Here is a 23890-nt window from a genome sequence, read left to right on the forward strand (position 1 = left end):
TGGGTGGGCAGCCCATTCCACCTCCTTCCAAACTCTATTCTCTCTCCTCTGTGTTTCTCCAGTGCCGTGTTCATACCTTCAGCTCATTGCTGTAACCTGTTTATTTGTGCATCTGTCTCCTTTCCTAGGCGGTAAGTCCCCTTAGGACACAGACTGTGCTATTTATCTTGGTATTCTGAGTGCCCAGTTGGCACTTAACATGTGTTGAGTGAATGCACAAATGTGTCTCTCACACAACCAGGACAGTCTGGCCGTCGTGTGACTCCAGAGGTCTCCCCACAATGGCTACTATTCTGAGGCCAGCAATCCCAGTTTCTATGCTTTTCCATTGGCCCCCATGCCATGCGCTCCCGTGATAGGAGCTCAGTCCGTGGCTAATCTCCCTCCATTACCAAATGATAACTTTCCACATCAGCAAGCAATGACAGAGGCAGGAGCTGTCAGTCTCTCCTCCACTAACAGCCTTCTGACAGATAATGCATCTTGATGTGACATGGGGTTTTCATCTCCCAGTGTTTATGTGGAAGGGAGTGGGGGATGGTGGGAGCCAAGGGCAACTGTAGCCTGGGTGCTCTGTTTGGAGGCTGAGCACTGGTTATAGGAGGAAATGGATCAAAGGGAAATTTAAGATGAGTCACCTCCTCTTCAATCCCTCCGCTGAGCTACTCTCAGCTCACACGTGTGTTGATCGGTTTGCAAAACACCAAATTAAAATCAAATCAGCACTTCATTGGTGTCTACCCTGGGTGAGGCTGAGTGGGCAGACTGATCTGTCAAACAGTTAGTTGTGTGACTTCAGGTAGGTGACAGGACTTCTCCAAAACTCCACACATGAACCTCTCTCTGTGAGGCTGTCCCGGGCCAGAGGTTCCCTGCAGGCTCCCACAGTGCCGGGGCTCCTGGGAGTATCAGGGGCTCAGAGCGACGGCCCCACAGTCCTGCACAGTCCTGGGTCAGCAAAGGCAGGTTGTGCCATGTTCCTCACGGTGAACTGGCCCAGGCAGGAAAGGGGTTGGTCAGTGAGCTGCAACACCTCAGTCCCAAGCACTCTGGCTGGCTGCCCACTGCGCCCCTCTAATCAAGTTCAAAAGCAGCCCCAAAAGGAAGAAACTCTGGTAGGTCACATGATTGTATGCCTTCTTCCACATAAGACTGTCTCTTAAACCATTCCAAATGGAGGCTTTTGATCTGTTAACTTTTTTTTTTTTTGCTTGAGGAAGATAATGCCATAATCTGCTTTCATGCTTCAAACACAGTTCTTATAATCATAAATCTTATTTTTTCTCTCCTCCCTTTAAAAAAAAAATCAAACTCATGCCACTTTTTGTTAACATTTAAGGTCAGTTTTTCCTGCCTCTCTTCTCCTTTCCTCCATCCATCTTGCTTTGCATATTAAACTGAGGGTGATAAATGCTATAATGAAAGAAGCTACTCCAGCTGGGGACCAGAGGGGCCCTCTTCTAGTTCCCTGGCTGAAGGAGGAGGACAGTGACACGTTACTGAGGGAAGGATTGTGGTATAGAGGAGTATGGCACAGTCAGCAGAACTGAACTCAAGGCCTGTTGGAGGTTAGGTGAAACATATGAGCTGCATGTCATGAACAAATTAAGTTCTCTGAGCCTCAGCCTTCCCATCTATAAAATGGGGATATCAGCACCCATATGAGATGATCTGAGGGAGGATTAAATGTGATCATCTATATCTTGTATGCCCCCTGCCTCTGCCTTCAGCCAAGGAGAGCCCACAGAGGCTGATATGTGTCCACTATCCAACTCAGACTCCAAAAAGTGATTCCACACTGGCTATGGAATAACGGACCCCCTCAGAGAGAATGCAAGAGTGAGCGAGGTCATGCCCTTTGCTCCACTGATGGTCCAGCTTTCTCTTCGAATGGATCTATTTCTACCTTCTTTCAGTTGTTCTTCTAGGTCCACTTTTTAAATTCCGAAATTTTTTACCCCCGCTATCAATGACAACACATTCTCCGAGGGCCTACCATGAGTACAGTGAAGAAGAGACAAAGGGGATCTGGCCAAGTAGGCAGCAATGCAGATACATAACCTTAACTCTCTGGCTTCAAAGAGGATTCAATTCAGTTTTTCAACATTTTTTTGGAGGGGGGAGTCTATTAAATGTAAATCACTGTCCTGAATGCTGGGTGGGAAGGCAAATAAAAAGATAGTAAAGCATATGCTCTGCCTCCTGAAGGCTTTCTATCTGACACCAGGGCTGAGCCATCCCCACTCATGCTGGTGAGGCAGGTGGAAGGTCCCGAGTGCTCTGATGGTGCCTGTCCTGACAGCCAGGGTCTTGAAGGGTGTCAGTGAAGACACTCTCCGTACGGGCTGGCAGGCTGGGTAGGAGAGGGAAAAGGTGATCTAGGCAGAGGGAGGAAAGATGAACAAAGGTCCAGAAACAGCAAACTGCAGACCTGTTTGGACAGCAGGAGCAGTCTGGTTTACTCTTTTTCATTGCTGAGTAGTATTCCACAGCATGGATGTCACTGTTCAACCATTCATCCATGGAGGTATATTTTGGTTGTTTCCAGTTTGGGGATATTACAAATAGAGCTGCTATGAATACTTGTGCACAGATTTTTAAGTGGATATAGCTTTTCATTTCTCTGGAGTAAATTGCCAGGAGTGTAACTGCTAAGTACGCTTATATTTAGTTGTTTGAAGAAATGGCCAGGTTGTTTTGCAGAATGCCTGTGCCATTCTCTGCTCCAGCCAACAATGGATAAGTGACCCAGTTTCTCCATATCTCATCCAAGTCGAGTCACTACTGTCATTACTTTTTACTTTAGCTGTTCTTACAGGTGAGTAGATATCTCACTATGGTCTAAATTTGCATTTCCCTAATAACTAGTGATGTTGAACATATCTGTGTAAAGACATGAAGCTTATCATTGGCTTCAGACTTTCTTTTGGATAATCGCTTTACTCTCTCCAAGACTCAATTTTCTCATCTGCAAAATGAGAGAATTTAACTACATGACCCCTAAATAACCCTCTAGCTCTAACATTCTCTGTCCCAGTGGATCTACCCTGGGTGAGTTTGTTTGCAAGGTGAGGAGCTTTTAATTTTCTCTTTGTGCTCTAGCCATTCCCATCTGCCAAGGCTTTATTTTGTAGCTATGGAGAGATAGTCAAAGCTTTTGAGCGAGGGAATGACATGTCAGCTCTAGAAAGACAGATTTGTCTACATTGTGTGGGATATGTGTAAGCAGTGCCGGGGAGCAGGGCAGGCAGGTGGCTACTGGTCTGGGGGAACAAAGAGGGAGAGGAGAGCAGGGCGCAGGCAAGAGGGACTTTCTAGGTCAACTGATAAGACTTGGCAAATGATTGAATGTAGAAATTGATAACCATGGGGGGATCTGTTTTACACCCCAAGCTCTAGAGGGCTGGGACTCTATTTAAATCGTCTTAATGACATGAGAGATTCCTATATGGATATAGGATGTTTAATAAATGCATTGCATTTTTGATCTTGAAGAGAAGAGAGAAGAAATTCCATCATTATCTTTCTGTGTGGCTGGCCTTCTCTCAGACTCAGCATTTGAGCCAGGAAATGGACCCTGTGCCTGGCAGCAGTGCTGATGACAAGGACCCCTGTGCAGCAGCAACAGTTTTGTAACTGGTGCCTTTAAAAGGGATGCTCATTGCTGCTTGGAGGGAGGGCAAAGGCCTCAATATTACCCTGTCTTTTCCAGAGAGCAGAGGGGTTTGGAGGCCAAGACCCATGTGGCAACCACTCTGGAAGCGGCACAAAGGGCAACAGGGTACAAGTGTGTCCCTTTCTTGCCTCATTTCTGTCTTTTGGGCCCTGAAACAGCCCTTGAGTATCATGCTGTCCTTTTCTCCAAGGTTCTCTGTAACCCACTGCAGATTGGGATCTAATGGAGGACTGGATGCTGACCCCTTAGGGATGCAGGTAGCTGGGTTATATGTGTCTCCTCCTTCCCCCCTTTCTGGAAACCCTCAGATAACTGGCAGGTAGGCCATGCCCGAAACAGGAGGTCTGCAGAGCACTGCTTGAGGCCATCCCGGGAGGTCTCCAGACTCCAGACACTCATGAAACAGGACTCTGTTCGCCCTCAAGCTTTGGCCATCACTATGGCACCAAGCAGCTCTTGTCAAGGCACCAGGACCCTGCACTGCTAAGATCAATGATGAGCCCCCAGTGCTTGCCTTACTTGTCTCCTCAGCAGCACTGCCCTTGCCTGTCCCACCTTCTCTCTGCCATGCCTGTCTAGTCCCCTCTGCTGGTCTTCCGCACACCCCAGCCGCCAAACATCGACGGGCCCAGATTCTTAGACCCCACCCCATTTCTCTCTACACCACTCCCCAAGTGGTCTCATCCAGGCAAAAGGTTTAAATACCTTCTACATGTTGTTGACTCCTCAAAATATAATTTGTCCCTGACCTCAGATGAATTTCCAGTTGCCTACTCACCACCTGCATATGGATGTCACACAGGCATTTCAAACGTCAAGGTGCAAGATGGTTTCCCTGATACGCCCGCTCTGACACCTACTCCTCTCACAGTCTCCCCTGTATCAGTAAATGAGGATTCCACGCTCACTGCTATTTAGGGAAATCACCTGGCAAACTCCCTGATTTTTCTCCCTCTCCCACAACACATAGCAAATGATGTCATTTGGGAGCCTGACTGTATCACCTCATTGTTACCAGGACAAAGTGCAACCATCTCCTAGGAGCCTCCTCCTGGCTCCCTGCTCTGCCCTCGCCCACCTCTCTTCCATTCTGCAGGTGGCAGCCAGGGAGCTCCTCGTAAATATGGGTCAAGTCCTGTCACTTCTCAGCTCAAAACCTCCAGTGACTTCCCAGCTCACTCCTAGTAAAAGTCCAAGTTTTTACAGCGACCACGATCTACATCCTGGTCACCGTAGACCTCATCGCCCACCTCTCCCCCCTTACTCCTCTCCTCACATTAGCCTCCTTTCTGTTCCTCAGACACGTCAGCCATGCTCCTACTTTGAGGCCTTTCCATCAGCTGCCTGATATCTATATGATTTATTTCCTTACCGCCTTCATGTCGTTATTCAAATGCCACCTTCTCGGTGAGGTATTCCTGGCACCCCACCTAAACTACAGTCTCCCAGCACTTCTGTTCCCCTCCTGCTGTTTCACCTTTCTCCATGGCACTTACCACTCTCTGACACACCATTGAACTTACTGTCTGTCCCCCAAATAGGAGGTAGGATCTATGAGGACAGGGATTTTTGACTAGTTTGCTCATTGCTATCTCCCCTGCACCTGAAGCAGTGCCTAGCACAGGGTAGACTTTAATTGGTGGATGGATGGGTGCAAGCATAAACTGGAATATACTTTTGTATGTAATTTACCAGCCACATCATTTACTCTAATTAGAGAAGTACTTCCTAACTATGCTCCTTCTCTGTCTTCCCAACTACTGCTCTTTATATTCCCTCAGTGGTGTTTGTAACTTTTTCTAGGAAAATGAATGAATGGACTCCCACACGGTAAGCTCACCTACCATATAATGTGGTTTCGCTGCACCATCCTGCCTTGCAGCCACCTCTCTCTCACCAATGTCCTACTCCACGGGCATCTCGTAAGTGCCAACCCGCCTTCTGCCCAGGGGAAAGCAGAATTTGCCAGAGTCTTTTTTCTTAAAAGACTACTTAGTTTTTGAGCTGAAAAGAACTGGCTGATATCCTATATGGTAATCTTTTAGCAATTTCAAAGGCTAAGATTACTTTAATTGAAATACACATATAATTTATAGCAGCATTTCTCCCCTTGTGTTTGTTTTCAAGGGCAAACTATGAAGTTCTGAGGACAAGAATACAGTTTCTGAGCCATAGGCTTGCCTTTTCTGCAAGTCTATTAGGTTGCCAATTCTCTAATAATTTAATCACATCAACTGCTTTTATTGGACTTCCCCAATAGACACAGTCCTTTGGACTGGTTTCCTGGCTCCATCACTATTTCTCTCACATTCATTTCATTGCATGGGTCTATTTTACTTTATATCTTGCTTTTTATATACTCAGTCCCTTGCCTTGCCCCTGTAGAACTGTTCTACCACCCTTTTCTCAACTGAAGGTGGTGGCTCCCATTCTACTCTCCTAGGATAAGGCTGGCTGAGGACAAGAAGCGGTCACCAAAGGCTCCTTGAGCCACCAAGAAAGAGTACAGGGTGGGAGGAAGAGCAGTCTCCAGAGTCTGATTTCATCCATATTTGGACTTCTGAAAACCTTGGCAGAGGTTCTGTCCGCTGGATTAGGCAGTTCATCATATTCATACGAGCTCATCATACTCATCCCAAAGCTTGGCCAAAAATGTGGTGGACAGGCCTTGTCCATGTGATCTGCTCCAGCAGCAAAGAATTCTCCATGCTGGGAGTTCCTTGGAATTTATTCATTTAATGGTCAGGACAGGGAACAGCACACGTCTCCTTGGAAGCTCTTGCTTTAGGCAGAGAACAGAATACTACGTTTGTCTGTGCATGGCAACTGAACTGCTCAGTAAGTAGTAGATGCCCCACTTTTTTAATATGCTAAGAAACTTGCTAATCAGCATTAATTATGACCCAGGACTCCACCCTGACTTAGGATGGAGAGAGGGGCCAAGATGCCAGTTTCTGTGTTTCAGAGGTAAGCTTCTCTGTGGTATTTATTTACCATACCACCCCATGCCACAAACCAATTAACTGCTCCACAGTTCCATCAGAGTATAATAGAACCTGCCAAGCATTTTCCCAGAAAGACCCTCAGTGGCATCATTGCTCACTGTTATAATCCACTGAAGGCCTTGTCTTGAACCTGCCAAATGACTTAGTAGAGCATGAAGGCTCCTTAGGTTATTAAGTTATGTCATTACCAGTCCCTGTTGTTGGTGTGTTTTAATTTTGTATTTGCCCCTTGAGCAGTTATCAGAAAGGGAGCAGCTGGTGAAGGGAGCAGATTCTGTTCTCTGTTGACATCTTTGGCTGTCTTCTTCCCCACTTCCTCCACCTGATCCTTCTCTAGATTCCCAGTCAGAACTCGAGCACTAGTGAGTAGAAACACACAGCAATCAGTCTGAAGTTTGAACACATGGACATAACTCATACCTATTCACAAGGCCGAGAAACTAGCCTCACTGCATTTACATATATGTGCTAGGACATATGTCCACACGTGCCTGCACACACAGAGCTGTCAAAGCTGATGGGAAGGCCGTACTTTCTCTGGGTCAGCTCTCCTGGCAGTCCTGTGCCTTCCTGGCCTCCTTAAGGAGAGAGGCATTTGCTCAGCCCGACTTACCTCCATCAGTCTCTCTGAGCCTCAGTCTTGTCATCTCCCTCCCACTCAGGGAACATTTCTACTTCCCACCCTTACCTGCCTGTCTCCATACAGCAAACATCGTGGTTGGTTGGCTATTTAACCTGCCTGGTTCCTGACTACCCTAGATGCTCAAGGTTCAGGAACATGTTTTCAAGTTATGCTGCTTGAAGACAGAAGCGCACCTATTCAAACATGTGAAATGAAAGGGAAAGACTGCACACAGGAGGAGGAGGAACGTGTGTGGTCGGCACAGAGACTGAGGGCCAACGAAACAGGGAGAGTAGTTAGAGCTAACCCAGTGGTTCTCAAATTTACCCGGCAACGGCCTGTGCGCTGTTCAAACTGACTGCTGGGCTCCACGCGAGTCTCTGAGCCAGCAGAGGCGAAGTGCAGCCCAAGAGTTTGCATTTCGAGCAAGGTCTCAGCTGCTGCTGGCGCTTCTGGTCCAGGGACCACACTTTGAGAACTACTGGGCTTATCTGAGGAGAGCCTGAATACCCATGATTCACCATCATTCCTACATTTGGAAGTCAGTATCATTTATCATTCTCATTTCTATCTCAGCAATAGCCTAGCCAACAGTCTGCCCGTGCAGCCCCAGACGAAGGGATTTGGCTCAGTTTCTATAACCGAACTGTCAAATGCCTCTGGGCTTCCTTGGTCTTCCCATTTAGTACTTTGGATCTAACCTCATTAAGAGAAACCTTTGGCTCCTTTTCCTATGAGAAAGCACAATGGTGCCTGGAAGTCTGCTGCAAAGGGGGTGAGATTCCTGCTTTCCAGGGAGCTGCTTGGTGGAAATTATTCTTTCGAACAAGTCTGGAGCAGGCAGCCTGTCCCTCTGCCCACAGAGATGGAGCCTGCAGGAGGATGCCTGATTTAAACGTGAAGAGTGCACCTTAGCAAACTCTCAACTGTCTTTAAGATCAAAGATTCTAAAAGGAATATGAGACTTTATAGATCAACAGCAATTATTTCATTAACTTTTATGAGTAGCAAATGATTGCAATCAATGAGACCAACGCTGTTCCAGGAAGACAACTGTAAAGAAAGGTTGGTGGTTAAAGGTTTCTGCTGTCCTCGCACCACCTCTTCCCTCTCCCCAAACCCAGCCAAGACAGAGGATGGCTGCTCACTGTTTCGGGGTTTCTCCTCATCCATGCCTTCATCTTCATTCTCAGGGTCGATGTCTTCTGCCTGTGTGATCCAGTCCAGATAGCCTTTCAGGTCCTCTTCCAGCTGTTGCTTCTCTCGCAGCTTTTGGAAATCTCCCCGAGCCTTGGCCTTCTCCCTCTCTTTGGAGAACTCTCTGGAGAGAGAGTGGAGTGGGCAGGGCAGGGGAGCACATGAAAGGAAGGAGAGGGTGGGGCATGAAGGAGAGATGGGGACAAGGGGAAACAAAAGTGTGAATGGCTTTGCACTGGGAAGCCCACCCACATGCCCTGACTTCCACAGACATCTTTCTCTAGTCATCCCAGGTTTGGTTTTACTCTCACAGAAATGGAAGGAGTCACTGAAGGGGAGGGATAAAATCCATTTCCCTTTTTCCTGGATCATGATTACAGGCTTTCCTTCAATACAACTGTTCTCCAATGACCTGGAAACTCCTTTCGAACAGTAACCAAAAAACCTCCACAACAGTATGGAACATGCATTTGCATTTCCCCAGTAATGGGTGGCAGGAGAAAAATCTCAAGATCCTCTGGGTGACAAAAGGTGTTAAGGGCAGCTGTGTGCTGAAGCCCACTCAACTGCAGTGGCTCCTGAGAGCCACCTGTGTACAGCTCTTCCCAACTCTGGCTTTAGTGAGGTCTCTGTGGTGGCTTGAAATTGGCCATGGTGGGAATATTTACACCATGGAAATTGGCAAATGTTATAAACCAGGGCTTTCTCCTCCAAAGAGCCAATTGTTAAATATTTACCAGTACTCCACTGATTTGAGATCCAGGGGATTGAGTACCCTCCTTCTCTGTCCTCATGAGTAGGGTTCATCCTGCCACTCATAGCTGCCTGGAAGGATTTCTAATCTAGAGAAAGTTCTTTCCCACAAGGGAACAATGAGGATTCCAAACACAAGAAAATGTCCTGGGGGCTGCCTTTTAGGTTAAAAAAGAAATCTAATCAGAATGGGAAACTACATAAAATCAAGATGATATAAAAGTTAAATGATGCATTCAGTTTAAAGTAATAATGAGTAGAAATTGGAATTGAATTGGGGTTTGCCAAAAAAAGGGCCTATTGAAAAATTTGACAGAATGGCTATTTCTTTCCTATTTTCTATGGTTCTGTCCTTATTTTCTGACTTTAAATTCCTTTTCTTAGCTAGGCAGGGCTGGCAGCAGAAGGCAGTGACCAAGGCTAGTTCTTAACGTGCCAAACAAGTCCATGCCTTTCCTTCTCAAATCATACACAGGAGCATTCCTGTGTTTGATACTCAGTCTATGGGAAATGGGGCCCTCAGTGGTGTGTGTGTGTGTGTGTGTGTGTGTGATGCACTGGGCATCTTGTTTAATTCTTAGAAACATGATTCCTCCATCTCTCACCAGTAAAAGTGTAATTTAGGGCAGGAGGCTGCAGAAGCCACCTTGAAAAAATTTCTTGCCTAAGCCAAACACTCTACAGGAAAGGTACCTGGGAAGGAAGGACACACTGACAAACCGTAGGGGCCAGGCTCAGCACCTGAATCCACTCAGTGATATTGGCTGGCTCTCTCACCACACCGTCTAGTATTTGCATTTTGCTAGTGCTGCTTAGGAGAGATTTTAGTGCTCACCATTTTTATGGTGAAATGGGTTGGGGCTGGGACTGGCCTAGGGAACTTTTTAATTGGGAGATGTGAGGGTTCTCAAGCTAACGAGTTCTCTTCAACTGCTGCCTTAATGACGCTCTGGTTTGGATGGAATTTTCTTCTTAAATTCGATTGAATCCAATTCTAATTGGATTGAACTTGCTTTTTCTCGGGCTTCCTGCCAACTGGCGGTGCCTTCATTTCCTTCCCAGGGAATTTAATGCCAGAGAAAAGGGGCCATATTCACAGCTTGCAGTGAAGGTGGAAGCCTCACTCTGTTTTGCCCCTCCCTCCTTTTGTTATTGGGTTGGGCATGGAAAGATGCCAGCCATCTGCCCCCCAAACCTCTACACCTGGTCACACAGCCCAAGGCCATAGGCTTGCTCTCTGGAGACAGTCACTTTACATAGAGGTTCCCTCTCCATGCAAAGGAATCAACTCCAAAACTACACTTCAAGGCCCCCTCTCTACTCTCTTTCTAGCCACATGCATCTGCATTCTCCATCCCTCTCCTGGGGAGTGGGTTTGGGTTGTAAGGTGACTGAATAACTGAGGGTCTACTTTGGCTCTTTTGGAATATTTTGCAGAGGGCTCAAGTTCTAGTTATAAAACAACTACTCATCCTTCTTCTGGAGTTGGGAGTATAGGACTGGGGTCAAACTGGAGTAGGGAAAACTGACCCAGTACTGTTACAGATCTGCCCTGTGGAATAAAAACTCACCATCTGTATCCCAAGACCTATGGGGCCCAAAGTAAACAACCACTGGGAGGGAAAAAGCAAACACTGAAGTGTGTTGGGGGCATGAGGGGGATGAAAAAGCGGCAGGGTCAGATCTGAAGCCTGCGGCTTCCCTTGGCTCTCAGGGAGCATGGGGAACAATCACACTGAGGCCGAGTGGAAGAAGAGCCAGGTTTCGCTGTCCAGACCCCAGCAGTAAGGAATTTTCTGGGTGGCAGTGCCTGGCTCTCTTTATCTCCTCGCCTGGATGCCAGCCAGGCACCTGCTCTGGGGACTGAGTTAATGAAGACGTGAAGCCCCAGCCTGTTGGGCTGTGCTGGGCCCAGGGACCAAGCTGGCTAGACAGTCAGTCACAGCTGTGGGATTTGTCATAGGAAGAAGCACATCTCTGGCCAGCAAGGGCCAACATGAAAAATGAGGGTGGAGAGCCAGAGGACCAGTTCTCACTAATGTAAAGCGTGCAAAGGGAGGTACATGCGGAAAATCCAATCAATACAGGAGGCTGGTGCTCTAGGCCCTCTATAATCAATGCAGTCCAGCCTCATTATTCACAGATTCTGTATTTATGAATCTGCCTACTCGCTAAAATTTATTTGTAACCTCAAGTGAATAACTCATGTGCCTTTGAGGTCATCAGCAGACATCTGTAGGATGGCAGAAAACTGAAGTCATGACCCCAGGTGAGGTCAGACAAGGTGACGCGCTGCCTTGTTTCAGCTCTCAGACTCTGAATAAAAGTCCTTTTCGTGGTCTGTTTACTGCCACATTTTTGGCACTTTTGTGTTTTTGCTGGTGATTTTGCTGTTTACAGTGGCCCCCAAGCATAGTGCTGAAGTGCTGTCTAGTGTCCTAAGTGCAAGAAGGCTGTGATGTGCCTTATAGAGAAAATATGTGTTGGATGAGCTTTGCTCAGTCATGAGTTACAGTGCTGTTGGCCATAAGTTCAAAGATAATAAATCAACAATATGATTAAAGTGTATTTAAACAGAAACACACAAAATTCATGGTCATGAACTGATTATTTGATAAAAATGTTGTGATCAGAGACTCACAGGAACCTGGCCCTGTATTTCTCCTGGGAGCAGTGGTTCAGGATTTGATAATCAGCATTTGTGGGGACTTCACAGACTAATGGGAATCAACTGTCTACACTGCCATCTCTTCTGCTTCCACCCGCAAGGCTTTCTCTTGCTTCCTTCTGGACCTGGGTATTGTGCCATGGTCCAGTTATGCCTTCCAGTTGTAGCATGCTTACCCACCAGGCTCTCTGCTTTCTGGGGGAGAGAGACATGCCCATCTCCTAATGGGAAAGAACTGGATGCCTATCCATCTAAGAGGTTCTGGGCCTCTTGGCAACTGCAGGCACATGTCTGAAGCCCTCTGTTCACAATCACTTAAAAACAAAAAGGAACTGGATTTTTTAGAGTTCAGGGACTTACAGCTGATTACAGCTTCTGGTGCAATTTTGAGACTCTCATCGTCACTGCTGTTTTAATTCTGACAGGCTGGAGGCTGAGATTTCTGATGGGGAAAGTAAATGTAACCAGATTCGTATCTGTATAATGCCAGGCCCGTGGCCTGTGAGGATCAATACATAATGGAAGCAATTTGTAAAAATCCACAAGATGTATGTTCCTTACGCTGACTCTATCCAGCCCTGTCAGGAATACAGTGTTCTGGATATGGGAGTATTCCAGAGAAAGGGCACCTAAAGGACCCTCTGAGGGCCCAAACTTCTCATTTCCACCTTTTAAATGGAAGCTTTATGGAGTGTCATCTTCCCTACCTTCATGAGCAGCAAGCTCCGAGCACAATTTCTTGATGACTGAGGGATATAATTTGAGCGTCAGTGACTGTGCTGGGCTGTAAAATATTCTTAACTGATAGCTGTAGGTTTCGTGCCCCCAGTCCCAGAATGCCCCGTGCCTGCAGTGCTGCTGAGTGGGGGGCTGTTCTCTCTGAAGGATATTACGATTTACTGAGTTGCCTGCCCCCGTGCTGAACGGCCCTGCCCTGCTGCAGCCTCCTCTGGCCACGCTGCACTTTCCTCCAGGGACCTTTCCTGCTCCCGCTGGCTGTTTCCAGGGGCCTGCCATGGACCAGGGCTGTTGCCCGCTCTCTCGCCCCTCCTCACGGCAGCGTCCACTCTTCATTTCCCTTCTTCTTGGCTGTAATTTCAGGACATAGGATTAACCAGTCAAATTGGTTGGGGGAGAGTATAACATGGAGGTCAGGAATAGAGGCTACGGGTTCACACTGCTTGGGTTTAATCCTGGATCCTCCTTTTTTCATCTGTTAGAAGTGAGGTGGGTCCTTCACATAACCTCACTTTTCTTCTCTGTAACATGGAGCTGTGACTAGCATCTCGCTCGGAGGGTTGTGGTGAGCTCTGCATGAGCTAGTCTACCTGGCGCTCCCAGCACAGAGCCTGACACAGCGAATGCTCGTTCCTGGTCATACATCGTAGCTGCAGTGAGTTTCATGGGATGCTGAGAATTTTCTGAATGCTTCTGGAAGGTTCACTGAACCAGGAGCCTAACTGATGAAAAGGTGGGAGTTTTGCTGCACTCTTGTCCTGCCTATTGAAACTCTGACTCAAAATCCAAACTGCCACCACCAAGTAGTCAGCCAGCAGGAGCCCGAGTCCAGGTTTTGTCACTTCATGGACTCAGGGCAGCCCATTCAGATTGGCCGGCCCTCTTGACAGATTAGAGAGGGCTCCTTACCCAGGAAGGGAGCTGCTTGCCCATGGACTCTTCTTCGTCCAGGCAGAGGGTGTGCCCAGGGGCCCAGGAAGGCTTGGGAGATGCTCTGTCAGCCATTCTGGAGCTCTGGGCAGCTGGCTGCTGCTCCGGGAAGGGTCAGGGAGCAGGTACTGGGAAGGCCTTCAGGAGACAATGTACGGACTCAATGACTTGGGTGCCGAGATCAGAAGGCCTAGTGTTCCTGTTCAAAGTCTGCGCACGATTTGAGTGTTATTACTTGCCAGGCTTTGGGCTAGTGTTTTTACACACCTCACTCACTAGGACTGAGTCAGGCCAGGACATGGTCCCCAAGTGGCTCTTCTCTCATGTCAGTAGCTGCTGATATTTGACGTCTCTGCTCTGATACCACCAGGAAGGTGACTTTTCTTGTAAGGCCAACAAGGGCTGTGGGCAGATATTCTGCTTGAGGAGGGGCGTTCACAGTCTAGTTCCACTCTCCATATCAGATTCTGGTGGATGGGGATGGGGGGCATTTTGCTTACTTAGATTTGTTTCTAAAATGGAATCATTAGTTTTTTAAAGTTTCAGAGCTCTGGCTTTTGTTACAGTTCAGCCATTGAACGTGTATCCAGTGGGCAATGATGTGAAGATGGGAGCTTTGTTCTGATATTTACCAGTAAGGTGACATCATGCAAGTCACTTAACACGTCTGGGCTCACCTTCCTCATCTTCAAGAGAAAGGGTTGAATTAGTTCTAACTTTTGATGATTCTATTCACTAATGTAAACAATAATCCTTGATGATGGCACCATTACTGAACACTTACTATATGCTAAGTATTCACATAAATGATCTTACTCTATCATCCCAACACCCTATTATCATCTTGATGTTCTTAGGTAACTAAAGTTTAAAGAGCTGAAGTTGCTCAACACCCAGCAAGTGCAGAGCTGAGATATCTAAATTTCTGTCTTTAGTGGGGGGGATGAGGCTATTTTTTTTTCAGTGCTTTCCTTGGTGATTTACATAGAAACACAGGGTCATTTTCTTGTGTGGGAACACAAATATGAAAACCCTTCTACCCTCCAGGCAGCTAATCAGGGGCCTGCACTATCCTCATCATTCTTAGCCCTGAGGGAAGACACCTGTTTCCTGTGTGTTCTTACCTTGGCAGAGGCATGATGTCATCAAAGTCTCTAACAAGCCACCCACCACGGGAAAGGGTGAAGGTGGAAGCTGAATCGTTCCTTCACCCAGTCCCCAGGACTAAACCTGGTGCTCCTGCACTGCATTAGGCTATGGCAGGAAGTAGGAGTGGCCATTCCCAGTATATTACTGAGTGAAATGAAGATCACTCCTTCTGTCTATGCATTAGGAATGACTTTCCTATGACCTTCTACCGGCATTAATGTCCCTTGAGATCTAGGAAAGGCTATTCAAAGCAGCTGACCTGCCTGGAGCAGAGCAGAAATAGATTGTACCCCTCCCCTTGGAGCCAAGGCAGCGGAGCGTGTCACCCAGGAGCAGGTCACCAGGAGCATTTAGGTGTGAGGCCTTGGCAGGGCTGGTGTGGGCTTGTGAAGAAGAAAGTGGGCTGAGGAAATCCAGTGAGTCCCATGGCAAAGGCGGCCATCCCCAGGGCTCCTTGATGCCCCGCACATCTGCTGCTTTTACCACTTTTCAACTTCACCTGAAGAAAGGCCCAAATCAGGCAGGCTTTATGCGTGGAGCCAAGCAGATAAACTGAAAGGAAAATATATTGCTTTTCCTCAGTTCTCAAATAATCTGGGGCTTTAACAGCAAAGTGCCCTTTCCATTCAGACAAGGGGATGCCAAACATGGACTGCTCAGTCTTTGAATTAGAACAAAGAGAATTACATTTTTAATCTGTATTTGTTTATTTATATTTTAAATCAAATTCTTATTACCCGGGTTCTACACTGAATAAAGGCTCTCTGGAATCTTTACTGTGAGCCGGGAACACACTGGGATGGGGTCCGTGGGTCAGGCAGGGACCTAGTGCAAGACTGCTGCATATGTTGAAAGCACAGTCTATGAATCTTCCCTCCAATTGCAGCTGCCAAGCCTTCCTGGAGGCCCAGGGTGTCGCCATGCTACTCCTCAGGTAAGAGGAGAAGCAGCCTGCCTGCCTGAGCAGCTCCTTGAGGGAGGGAGAGGCCTGGATGAGCTGGCAGGAGACAGGTGGGCCTCGGTATCTCTTGGTGAAGCCTAAACCAATGGATCGATCCTTGTACATTTGACCCTCTGCCCAGCCAGGCCAAGGACATTCCACTTCAAGGCTCCTGAGGTAGCCCCTTATCCCAGGTTCATCAGAGCCAGTAAAAGAATGAAGCCAGGAATAGCAGAAAGAGTAAATAAAATGGAAAAATCAAGACCTTTTTCCTTGGTCCTGCTTACCCGCTAAGGACACCGAGAACCAAGTTAAGTACAAAAAATGACCCTATGATGATTAGTGTAACAAAATAGATCCAGGGCCAGTCCCTTCCTACGGCATCATTGACCTGGAAGAACGGAATGATAGTTAGTCAGGCGCACACAGCAGTCGAGCACGGCCCAGCACCCATTGCTGGCTCCAGACACTGACCCACGCAGCGCCAGGACCCGGTCCTCTCGGTGCAAATCGGAGGCCAAACAGCCTGCCCGCCAATGGGTCAGAATTTGGGGTTGAATGGAAACCTCTTCCCCTGGTTTTCCTGGGCCTCTCAGGGTCCCATCCCTAAGGATCCTGGCGATGGACAGAGTGGAACCTGGGACCTTGCTCGGCTGCATTGTAAGGAGGACATAGAAACGGTCAGCTTACCCGCTCAACACACCGAGAACCAGATTTAGAACGAAAAAGGATCCAAAGATGACCAGACTGACAAAATACACCCAGGGTAACTCATAGCCCATAGCGTCCTGCATCTGGAAAGATGAAGGAAAGTTAGGAAAGAGAGAAAGCAGAACTGAGTCAAAGCGAGGAGGCAGGCAGAGAAGGCAGTGGAGAGAATCCGAGAGGAGACGAATGGGCCTGAACTTGGTCTCTGTCTCTGTGGATCAGGGGCCATTGCTACCCCTGCGTCATCTGTATTCAGAATACTTCCCATGACCGCGACCTGAACTGTCAGGGACGTTTGCAGGCTCTGCCTTAAGAGAGCTCTGGCTCTCTGTTGTTTTATTTTATGGAACAAACAGACAAACAAAATTCCCTAATGTTTTCTACTCACTTGTCTAAGAAAGTGGTTGCCTTGAAAAATAATTAATTCAGCAAGGAATGGTTTTAGCTCACTTGGGTTTACATGGCATTAAATCTTCGCCCCGAGCTTGGTATCGGAAGTGCCTCAGCTCTTACAGCTATAGACAGAGATCTGGAACCTTCCAGGATGTGGGGGAAGGAGACTTTCCCAAGGGGCTTGTCACCTGGACCTGAGCTGGGCCCAGCACTTAGAGGCAAAACTCTAGGGCTCCACAAACACTACAGGCCACAAGCAGGAAAGATGGGTCGTTTGGGTTTATGTATTCAGACTGTAACCACAGCCTAGATGGAAACAGTCCTTGCTTAACCTGGACACTGTGACCTATAACTAACTGGACAATGAGACGCTGCATGAAAGGCTGCAAACCCCTCCAGGAGCTGGAGGCAGTGGTGTGCAGAGCTGGCTCCTGTGGGCTTTAGAGAGCCACCGAGCAGCTCTTCCCAGTCCCATGCTCAGTGACTCCACGATGGTAGCTTTACACTGGCCGTGGTGGACAGAAACGGGCAAGTGATACAGATCTGCCCCCTCTATCCTTGGTCCCTAACAATCGGTTGTTACACATTCACCAGCACATCACAGGTTAGCAGGCAGACATGTGAGGGTAGGTCACAGAGCAGCATTTTTATCAAAGAGGAAATTTATTCTGATTTAGTTTCTCAGATCTATTTTTTGATGCTTTCTGACTAAAGGGTTTAGTCTTATCTTCCAAAAATGAACCCCACTTTTGTCTTTGTGAATTTAGCTACAGGAATCCACATTCCTAAGTACACATGCTTCCTAAATGATTTACATGAGTGGCTCTCAGAGTGGGGCCCGTGGGCAGCAGCATCAACTTCAGCTGGATCCGGTTTGGAAATGCACACAGGCCCATCCTGCAACTCTGGGGGTGGGCCAGGCAACCCCATTATATCAGGCCCTACAGGGGAGTCTGATGCATGTATAAGTTTGAGAACCCCCCTGCTTTACATCATTCTTTCCTTAGCTCCCAACTTCAAATACAAGGACACGGCAAATATTGTGATTTTCCATCTACCTCTGCTGTGCTGCCCAGCAGTGTTCCTCAAGTGGGGTCCAAAGACCACCAGCACCAAAACAGCAAGGAGAGGTGTGAAAAAAGCAGAGTCCCAGGCCTTCCCCCAGAACTCAGTGAGCCTCAAGACTCTGCATCTCTATCATCCAGGTGATCTAAAGCAGGCTGAGGTTCGCTGACTACAGCCAGGTGGCTGAAATGAATTCCAGGTGCACTGGGACAGTGCCACCCTCAGGCTCTGGGAAACCTTACCCATTTCCTAAGTATGCTGGACAAATATGTTCTGTGTGTGCTGTGCATAAAAAAGATTGACATGTACGAGTGATCTACCTAATCTGATTGGTTTAAAGTGTTACATCTCAACATATTCTTTTCAAATCTATTTATATTTATCAGGGGTCACCAAAGTTTGGTTAGAGGAATCTACCAAATGCAGTCATGGTGCAAAGTACAAAAATTATGTCAAGGGCATGGGGGTCACTTGTTAAACTGAGTCAGGGAGGAAAAGAAGGATTTCCACTTATGTCTCCTGAATCCTGTCAAATTTAATTCCCACTTTCACACACTCTGCTGTTTTTTACATAGTGCTTATCACTTTCTAACTTCTAATTTACTCATTTATTGTGGTTCATCTTCCATACTGGAATGTGAGCTCTGAGAATACAGGCAGTTTTGGTTTGTTTTGTTCACTGGTGTATTCCAAGAGTCTAGAACAATGCCTTGCACATGGTAGGTGCTCAGTAAATGTTTGTTGAGTGAATGAATGAACTTGATATGTGCTAGACACTGTGCTATAAAGGAAGCCCGTGCTTGAAGGGAGATCAGATAAATAAAAGGCAACCACAATGCAAGGTGGTAAATGCAGTTGCCGAGGTAAGCATGCAGGGTTATAGGAGCCCAAAGGCAAGAGTGGCTGTATGAGGCAGGAGAAGCAAGCAGGGCCAGGCCGGGCAGGAGTAGAGAGAGAGCTGGAGGGCATGTGATCCTGTGACAGACCGAAGACTTTCCTAGGAAGCTGGCGTTGTTAAAAATAGAGCCTACAGCTATAAAGCCATCCTGGCTCTGGGATGGAGGCTTTTCGCAGTGGCTGAGCACTAAAACATGCAACACAACAGCAGCAGTGAGGAGGGCAGGGCGAGAGGTCTGCACGTGTCAGAGCCTGGGAGCCTCCTTCAACCAGAGGTAATTATCTGAACCAAGGCTGCCATGGAGCCTAGCAAAAGTTTTCATTATCAGGAGGAGAAAAATAAAACTGCGCCAATATCAGCAGCGGCAGGGTTAGTGGAATGAGGTCAGGAAGGAGAAAGGCGTGGGAGCCACCGGGAGCTCATGGACCACAAGCCACGTAATGATGGCAGTGATGGTCATGGAATACTAGGGTCAGTATGTCACATTTTATTATGGCACTGTGATGTAATCCTATTTTTCTTGGCAGCAGTGTTGTTAGAGTCCCTGTTTGTTCAACAAGTATGTACTGAGTGCCTGCCATGTATAAGACATCGTGTCTGTGCCGCAGTGAGAGCCATGGGCAGGGCTGGGAACAGCCTGAGATTGGAGCAGGCATCTGGGAAGAGGCTCCCATGGAAACCCGATCCAAGGTCAGGTGAAGCCCTGAGTGTCCTTCTACCTTTCCTCTCTCAGATGAAGTCCTGCCAGTGCAGGTCAGAGCGGTCCCTTCTTCATCCTTAAGTCAGTGCTTCTTTTCTCTTTTGGGAGGCTGGGGAGGTCAGGGAAAGCTGAAGAAAGCTGGGCTCTCACCAGAGACAAGGCACACACAGCACGCTGCACACGATCTCTAGGTGCTCTGGACCCCGGGTGACTGACCAACCAGCTTGCTCTGGGCTAACCCGAGGGTAGAGGATCGAGGGGTCTGTTCTAAAGAAGTTCCCTTGCTCCGCCCAGGTTGCTGACCTCCTCGCCTACCTCAGGACAGGACAGCTGGGAGCAGGCAGTTCCAGGAGGCGATGGCGTGCTCGCCACAGCTCACCCTTATCTGATCACCCTCCGGAGCCCGGGAAGATGTTGAGTGGGAGGCAGGGCTGGTTGGCTCCTAGAAATGAAATCCCTCCTGACTGCGTCCTCTTACCCACTAAATTTTGTGAACACTTAACCTCACAGAAAATGCCATCCTCCAGGCCCCAAAGCCCTGACCAGAAAACACACCCATGAGCCTTGGAGATTCCCTTGGGCCCTAGTTTAGGTTGGGTGTCCTGGCCTCTGTGTCCTACACAAGGTGAGTGTCTTCCAGCATCATGAAGACCCTCAGATGAATGGAGCTACAGACATGTGTCACCCACAGATATTGCAGACAGCCTCAGGACCCACAGTACTCACAGCAGGGTCGTATCCCGGGGACTCAAGGTCCCCACCTCTCCCTGTTGTCCTGTGTTTCTGCTTTGGTTTCTTCCTGGCCGTGGGAGAGCTCTTTCAGAGGTTCAGATGGGAATAGCAGGTGAGGGGTAAGAGGACACATGAGAGATTAGCGAGCTTCCAAGGTGGTCTAGGAGGCCATCGCTCCCTCAGTGAGCAACGCTCACCAGCCACCAGAGGTTCTCTGGTCTGCAGGCTCTGGCCCGAGAGGACAGAGCTCCTTTTGTTCCCATCTTTCCTTCTCTACTTTATTCTAGGCCACCTACTTTTGGGGGCAGACTGGGTAGAGCACTTACAATGCTGGGTGGCTCTGAAGTAGGGCAATGCCTGAGATGAGATTGATGCCTTAAATCAGCTCAAACGGAGCTATTAAGAAGAAAAAGAATAAATACGATCATGTTTTCAAAAAATGGCCCAGATGGCTGACACCCTGATTTAGAGGTGAAAAAAGGATAGGTCCTCTCTAACCATGAAAGCTAGTTGTTTCTTAGGCCCGCAACAAAAGCAGCTTTCTGACCTTCCTTGGGAAGGCATGTGGAGAGGCCCCTTGATGTGCACCGTCTGCAGCGATGGGCCTCCAGGGCCAACAATACCAGATGACCCGCCTTTGCTGAAACACACGCCTCACTGCTCCCAGAATCAGTGGACAGACAAAGGGAGTGCTGGATGGAAAATACAAAGATCCTTCTGAAACCAGTATCTAATTCTTTGATTGGAACCCAACCTTAAATCAATGTATATTTCCCCAAAAAGAAAAAGTAGAAGGAACACCTCCTGGCCCCTATTCCCTCCAGGCCACCCTCTATCTTAGCTGATCTCTGATTTTTCAATCGGTGCTACTTTCTTCTGTAAGGTTCGGGGCACAAACATCATGCATCTGAAAAGACTGGCTGTTACAGTGAGTGCCAAGAGAGGCTGTCACTTGCCAACAAAGGCAGGAGGTATAAACCCATAAAAGTCACAGCACTTTACACAGTGTCATTAGAGGACAGGATTTGCTGCTGCCAAAAATGCCACAGCCCTGAGCAGACTAGATAAATCTGTGACTACTCATGACCTTTGTCACCTTGCTTGCTGGGACATGGGGTATCCACCCACTGGTCACTGAATGAGCGGCAAGGCAGACAACAGATCTCACCTGACTCTTTTCTGCCGCTGCACCCGCTCACTGTTCTGCACAGAAACCCTGAGTGCCTCAGAGCACAGCAAATAGCCTGGTCTGCATGGGAAGGACACCAATGGGCTCCTAACACAGAGGAAGGAAGCCAACAAAGCCAACCCCTCCAATCTATTTTTTAAAATCCCTCAACTCAGATAGGATGGTGGGCTGACACCCTGGAGGAGGTGAGGAGCCGTGGAGAGCGGCATGTGGCCCCAGGTATGACACCCAGGTAGGGGACAGCTGGCTCATAGCCAAGAAGACATGCTTGTTTGTCCTGAGCAGCCTCGGGCATGGGTGGAATCTGATGTCTGTGACTGCACCCCTCAGGTGGCCTTTCAAACACTCGGTTGAGTGGAGCCATTTCCTGGGTCTGTTGAGAGAAGCTGTTCTCCCCAATCTCCTGAGCTGTTACAAAGTTTGCTTTCCCAGCAGAGGAGCCTTCTCTTGTGCTCCTCACTCAGCCTCAAGGCCAGCAAAATCCCACCTGTTCCTTTTGTGCCTCACAACGCTCTCCCTGCCCCTGCCCTGGTGCACCGCCCTGTGCTGCGAGGACACACTCCTTTGCTCGCCCCCGACTCTTCAGTTAGACCTAAACTCCCTGAGGGCAGGCCTTCTTTGCCTCCCCACCAGTCCCCACTCAGCCCTTATTGAATAATAAGGACTCATCTAATACCAGTGAAGTGAGTAAAATTAAACCCAGTAAGTAAATAAGTAATAACTTGGAGAGATGCTAACTCTCTTCCTTGGTATGTTTATGAACCAACAGTTTATACTTTAGATAACAACTTCTCTGTTTAAAGCTGGGGAAGTGGGTAACACTCTAACTGAGGCAGATGGCGAGGTAGAGACCACAGGGTCCTCAGCAGGATCTACCACCTTCTCTCCTCCGTACCTGTTCGAGCGGAGGATGCTGTTCCTGGATTACCTGAGGAGTTTTCCTCAGCTCTTCATTTACAATGACTATTAGTCATCGATAGAATTCAGCTCCACCTTTCTGCTTTCCTGATGCCTTCAGAGACTCAATTTCTATATTTAGTGAAAAGAGGTGGCTTTTTGGAGAAATAATGGCATAGGGGAGAAAAGTGGGGTAAAATCTGAGTTACAACCTGCCTGGATGCAAAAGGCCTTTGTCAAAAACAAGGGATATTTCAGCAGCACTGAGACCAGAGATGAGTGGCTGTCCTGTGGGGGGAGGGGGGGAAGAGAGAAAGAGAGGGAGAGAGGGAGGGAGAGAGGGAGAGAGGGAGGGAGAGAGGCAGAGAGGGAGGGAGGGAGGGAGAGAGGGAGGGAGAGAGGGAGGGAGGGAGGGAGAGAGGGAGGGAGAGAGGCAGAGAGGGAGGGAGAGAGGGTAGAAATATCTTCCAGCATGTCCAGATACATGTGGAATGACAAGACAGAGTGCAGTGTCGACAACTGACTTATGAAAAGTTAAAACATCACATTTTTGTTCCCAAGGCCTCCTGCTGAACCCAAACTAATCCAGATCCTACAGAAGACACTATTTGTGATTCTAAACATATTTCCTTTATATGATTTCTCATTAAGCATTCTTTCTAACCTTATTTTTAACCACAGTTGCTAATATTTTTAAATCAGTGGAAGAACTGATCATGCAGAAACCAGTGGAGGGGCAATGGGTGTTGGAAAGAAGGTGACCCCGATGGTGGCAGGGCGGGGAGGAGCATGAGTCCAGGAAAACACAGACCAGAGTGCTTTCCACTGTGCCACACAGCAGCAATATTCCTGGGGCCCTCGATCAGAAGGGCTTTGGGGGAGAAGTCAATTCAACGTAATCCTCTTAATGAAGAATTATTCAGGTATCTGGACGCCTAAAGACCTGGAAAAGTGTAATCTTGTGTGGTGCCTGCTCTAACTGCCACCTCCCTTTGCACAGTTCTCACATGTGACCTCTTCCATGTTACTGTCATGAGCATGGATGGAGCTATTTTTTAAAATTGATTTTAGAGAGAGAGGAACAGAGAGGGAGGAAGAGAAACATCAATGTGAGAGAGAAACATCGATCAGTTGTCTCCTGTACACACCCCAACCTGGGATCAAACCCCCAACCTGGGTACCTGCACTGATTAAGAATCAGACCCACAACCTTTCGGTGTATGGGATGACCTTCCGATCAGCTGAACCGCACTGGCCAGGGCTGGATGGAACTATTTCAAGTGCTGGACACAAAGTCAGCACTGAACAGATAACTGATTGATGTTTATCTACTTAATTGTGATCTGGTTATAATGTGGAAGGGATAACACTGAGTTTCAAACTGACCTCCAAAATGTATATACACACTTTGAATAATTATAAAGGCAGTGTTTATTAAAATGCATTTTATTTTCAAAATTGAGCTATCAGCTATTAAAATGTGTATACATTTTGGGGGGGATACCCTGTATGAGAACCTTACAGATCATCTTGATCTAGCAGCCTGATATCTTCAGTAAGGCACATGGCTAAACGATATAAGACAAGTAGTGAAATATTTGCAGAAGGCTAGGGATGTTAGCTTAAAAAA

At 47.7% G+C, this 23890-nt stretch overlaps 1 protein-coding gene across 8 annotated transcripts in view; it reads right to left on the reverse strand.

The window, feature by feature from the left end:
* CACNA1C (calcium voltage-gated channel subunit alpha1 C) overlaps positions 1 to 23890 on the reverse strand; it is a 590073-nt gene that overhangs the window by 149391 nt on the left and 416792 nt on the right. For all 8 annotated transcript variants that reach the window (XM_081130589.1, XM_081130588.1, XM_081130587.1 and 5 more), the window contains 2 exons: positions 15966 to 16069; positions 8452 to 8624 (listed from right to left, as the gene is read on the reverse strand). In XM_081130589.1, coding sequence (XP_080986715.1) covers positions 8452 to 8624; positions 15966 to 16069 — 277 coding nt within the window. The remainder of the gene's footprint in view (positions 1 to 8451; positions 8625 to 15965; positions 16070 to 23890) is intronic.

The sequence above is a fragment of the Miniopterus schreibersii genome (assembly GCF_964146895.1).
Source record: "Miniopterus schreibersii genome assembly, chromosome: 2".
Classification (NCBI taxonomy): domain Eukaryota; kingdom Metazoa; phylum Chordata; class Mammalia; order Chiroptera; family Miniopteridae; genus Miniopterus; species Miniopterus schreibersii.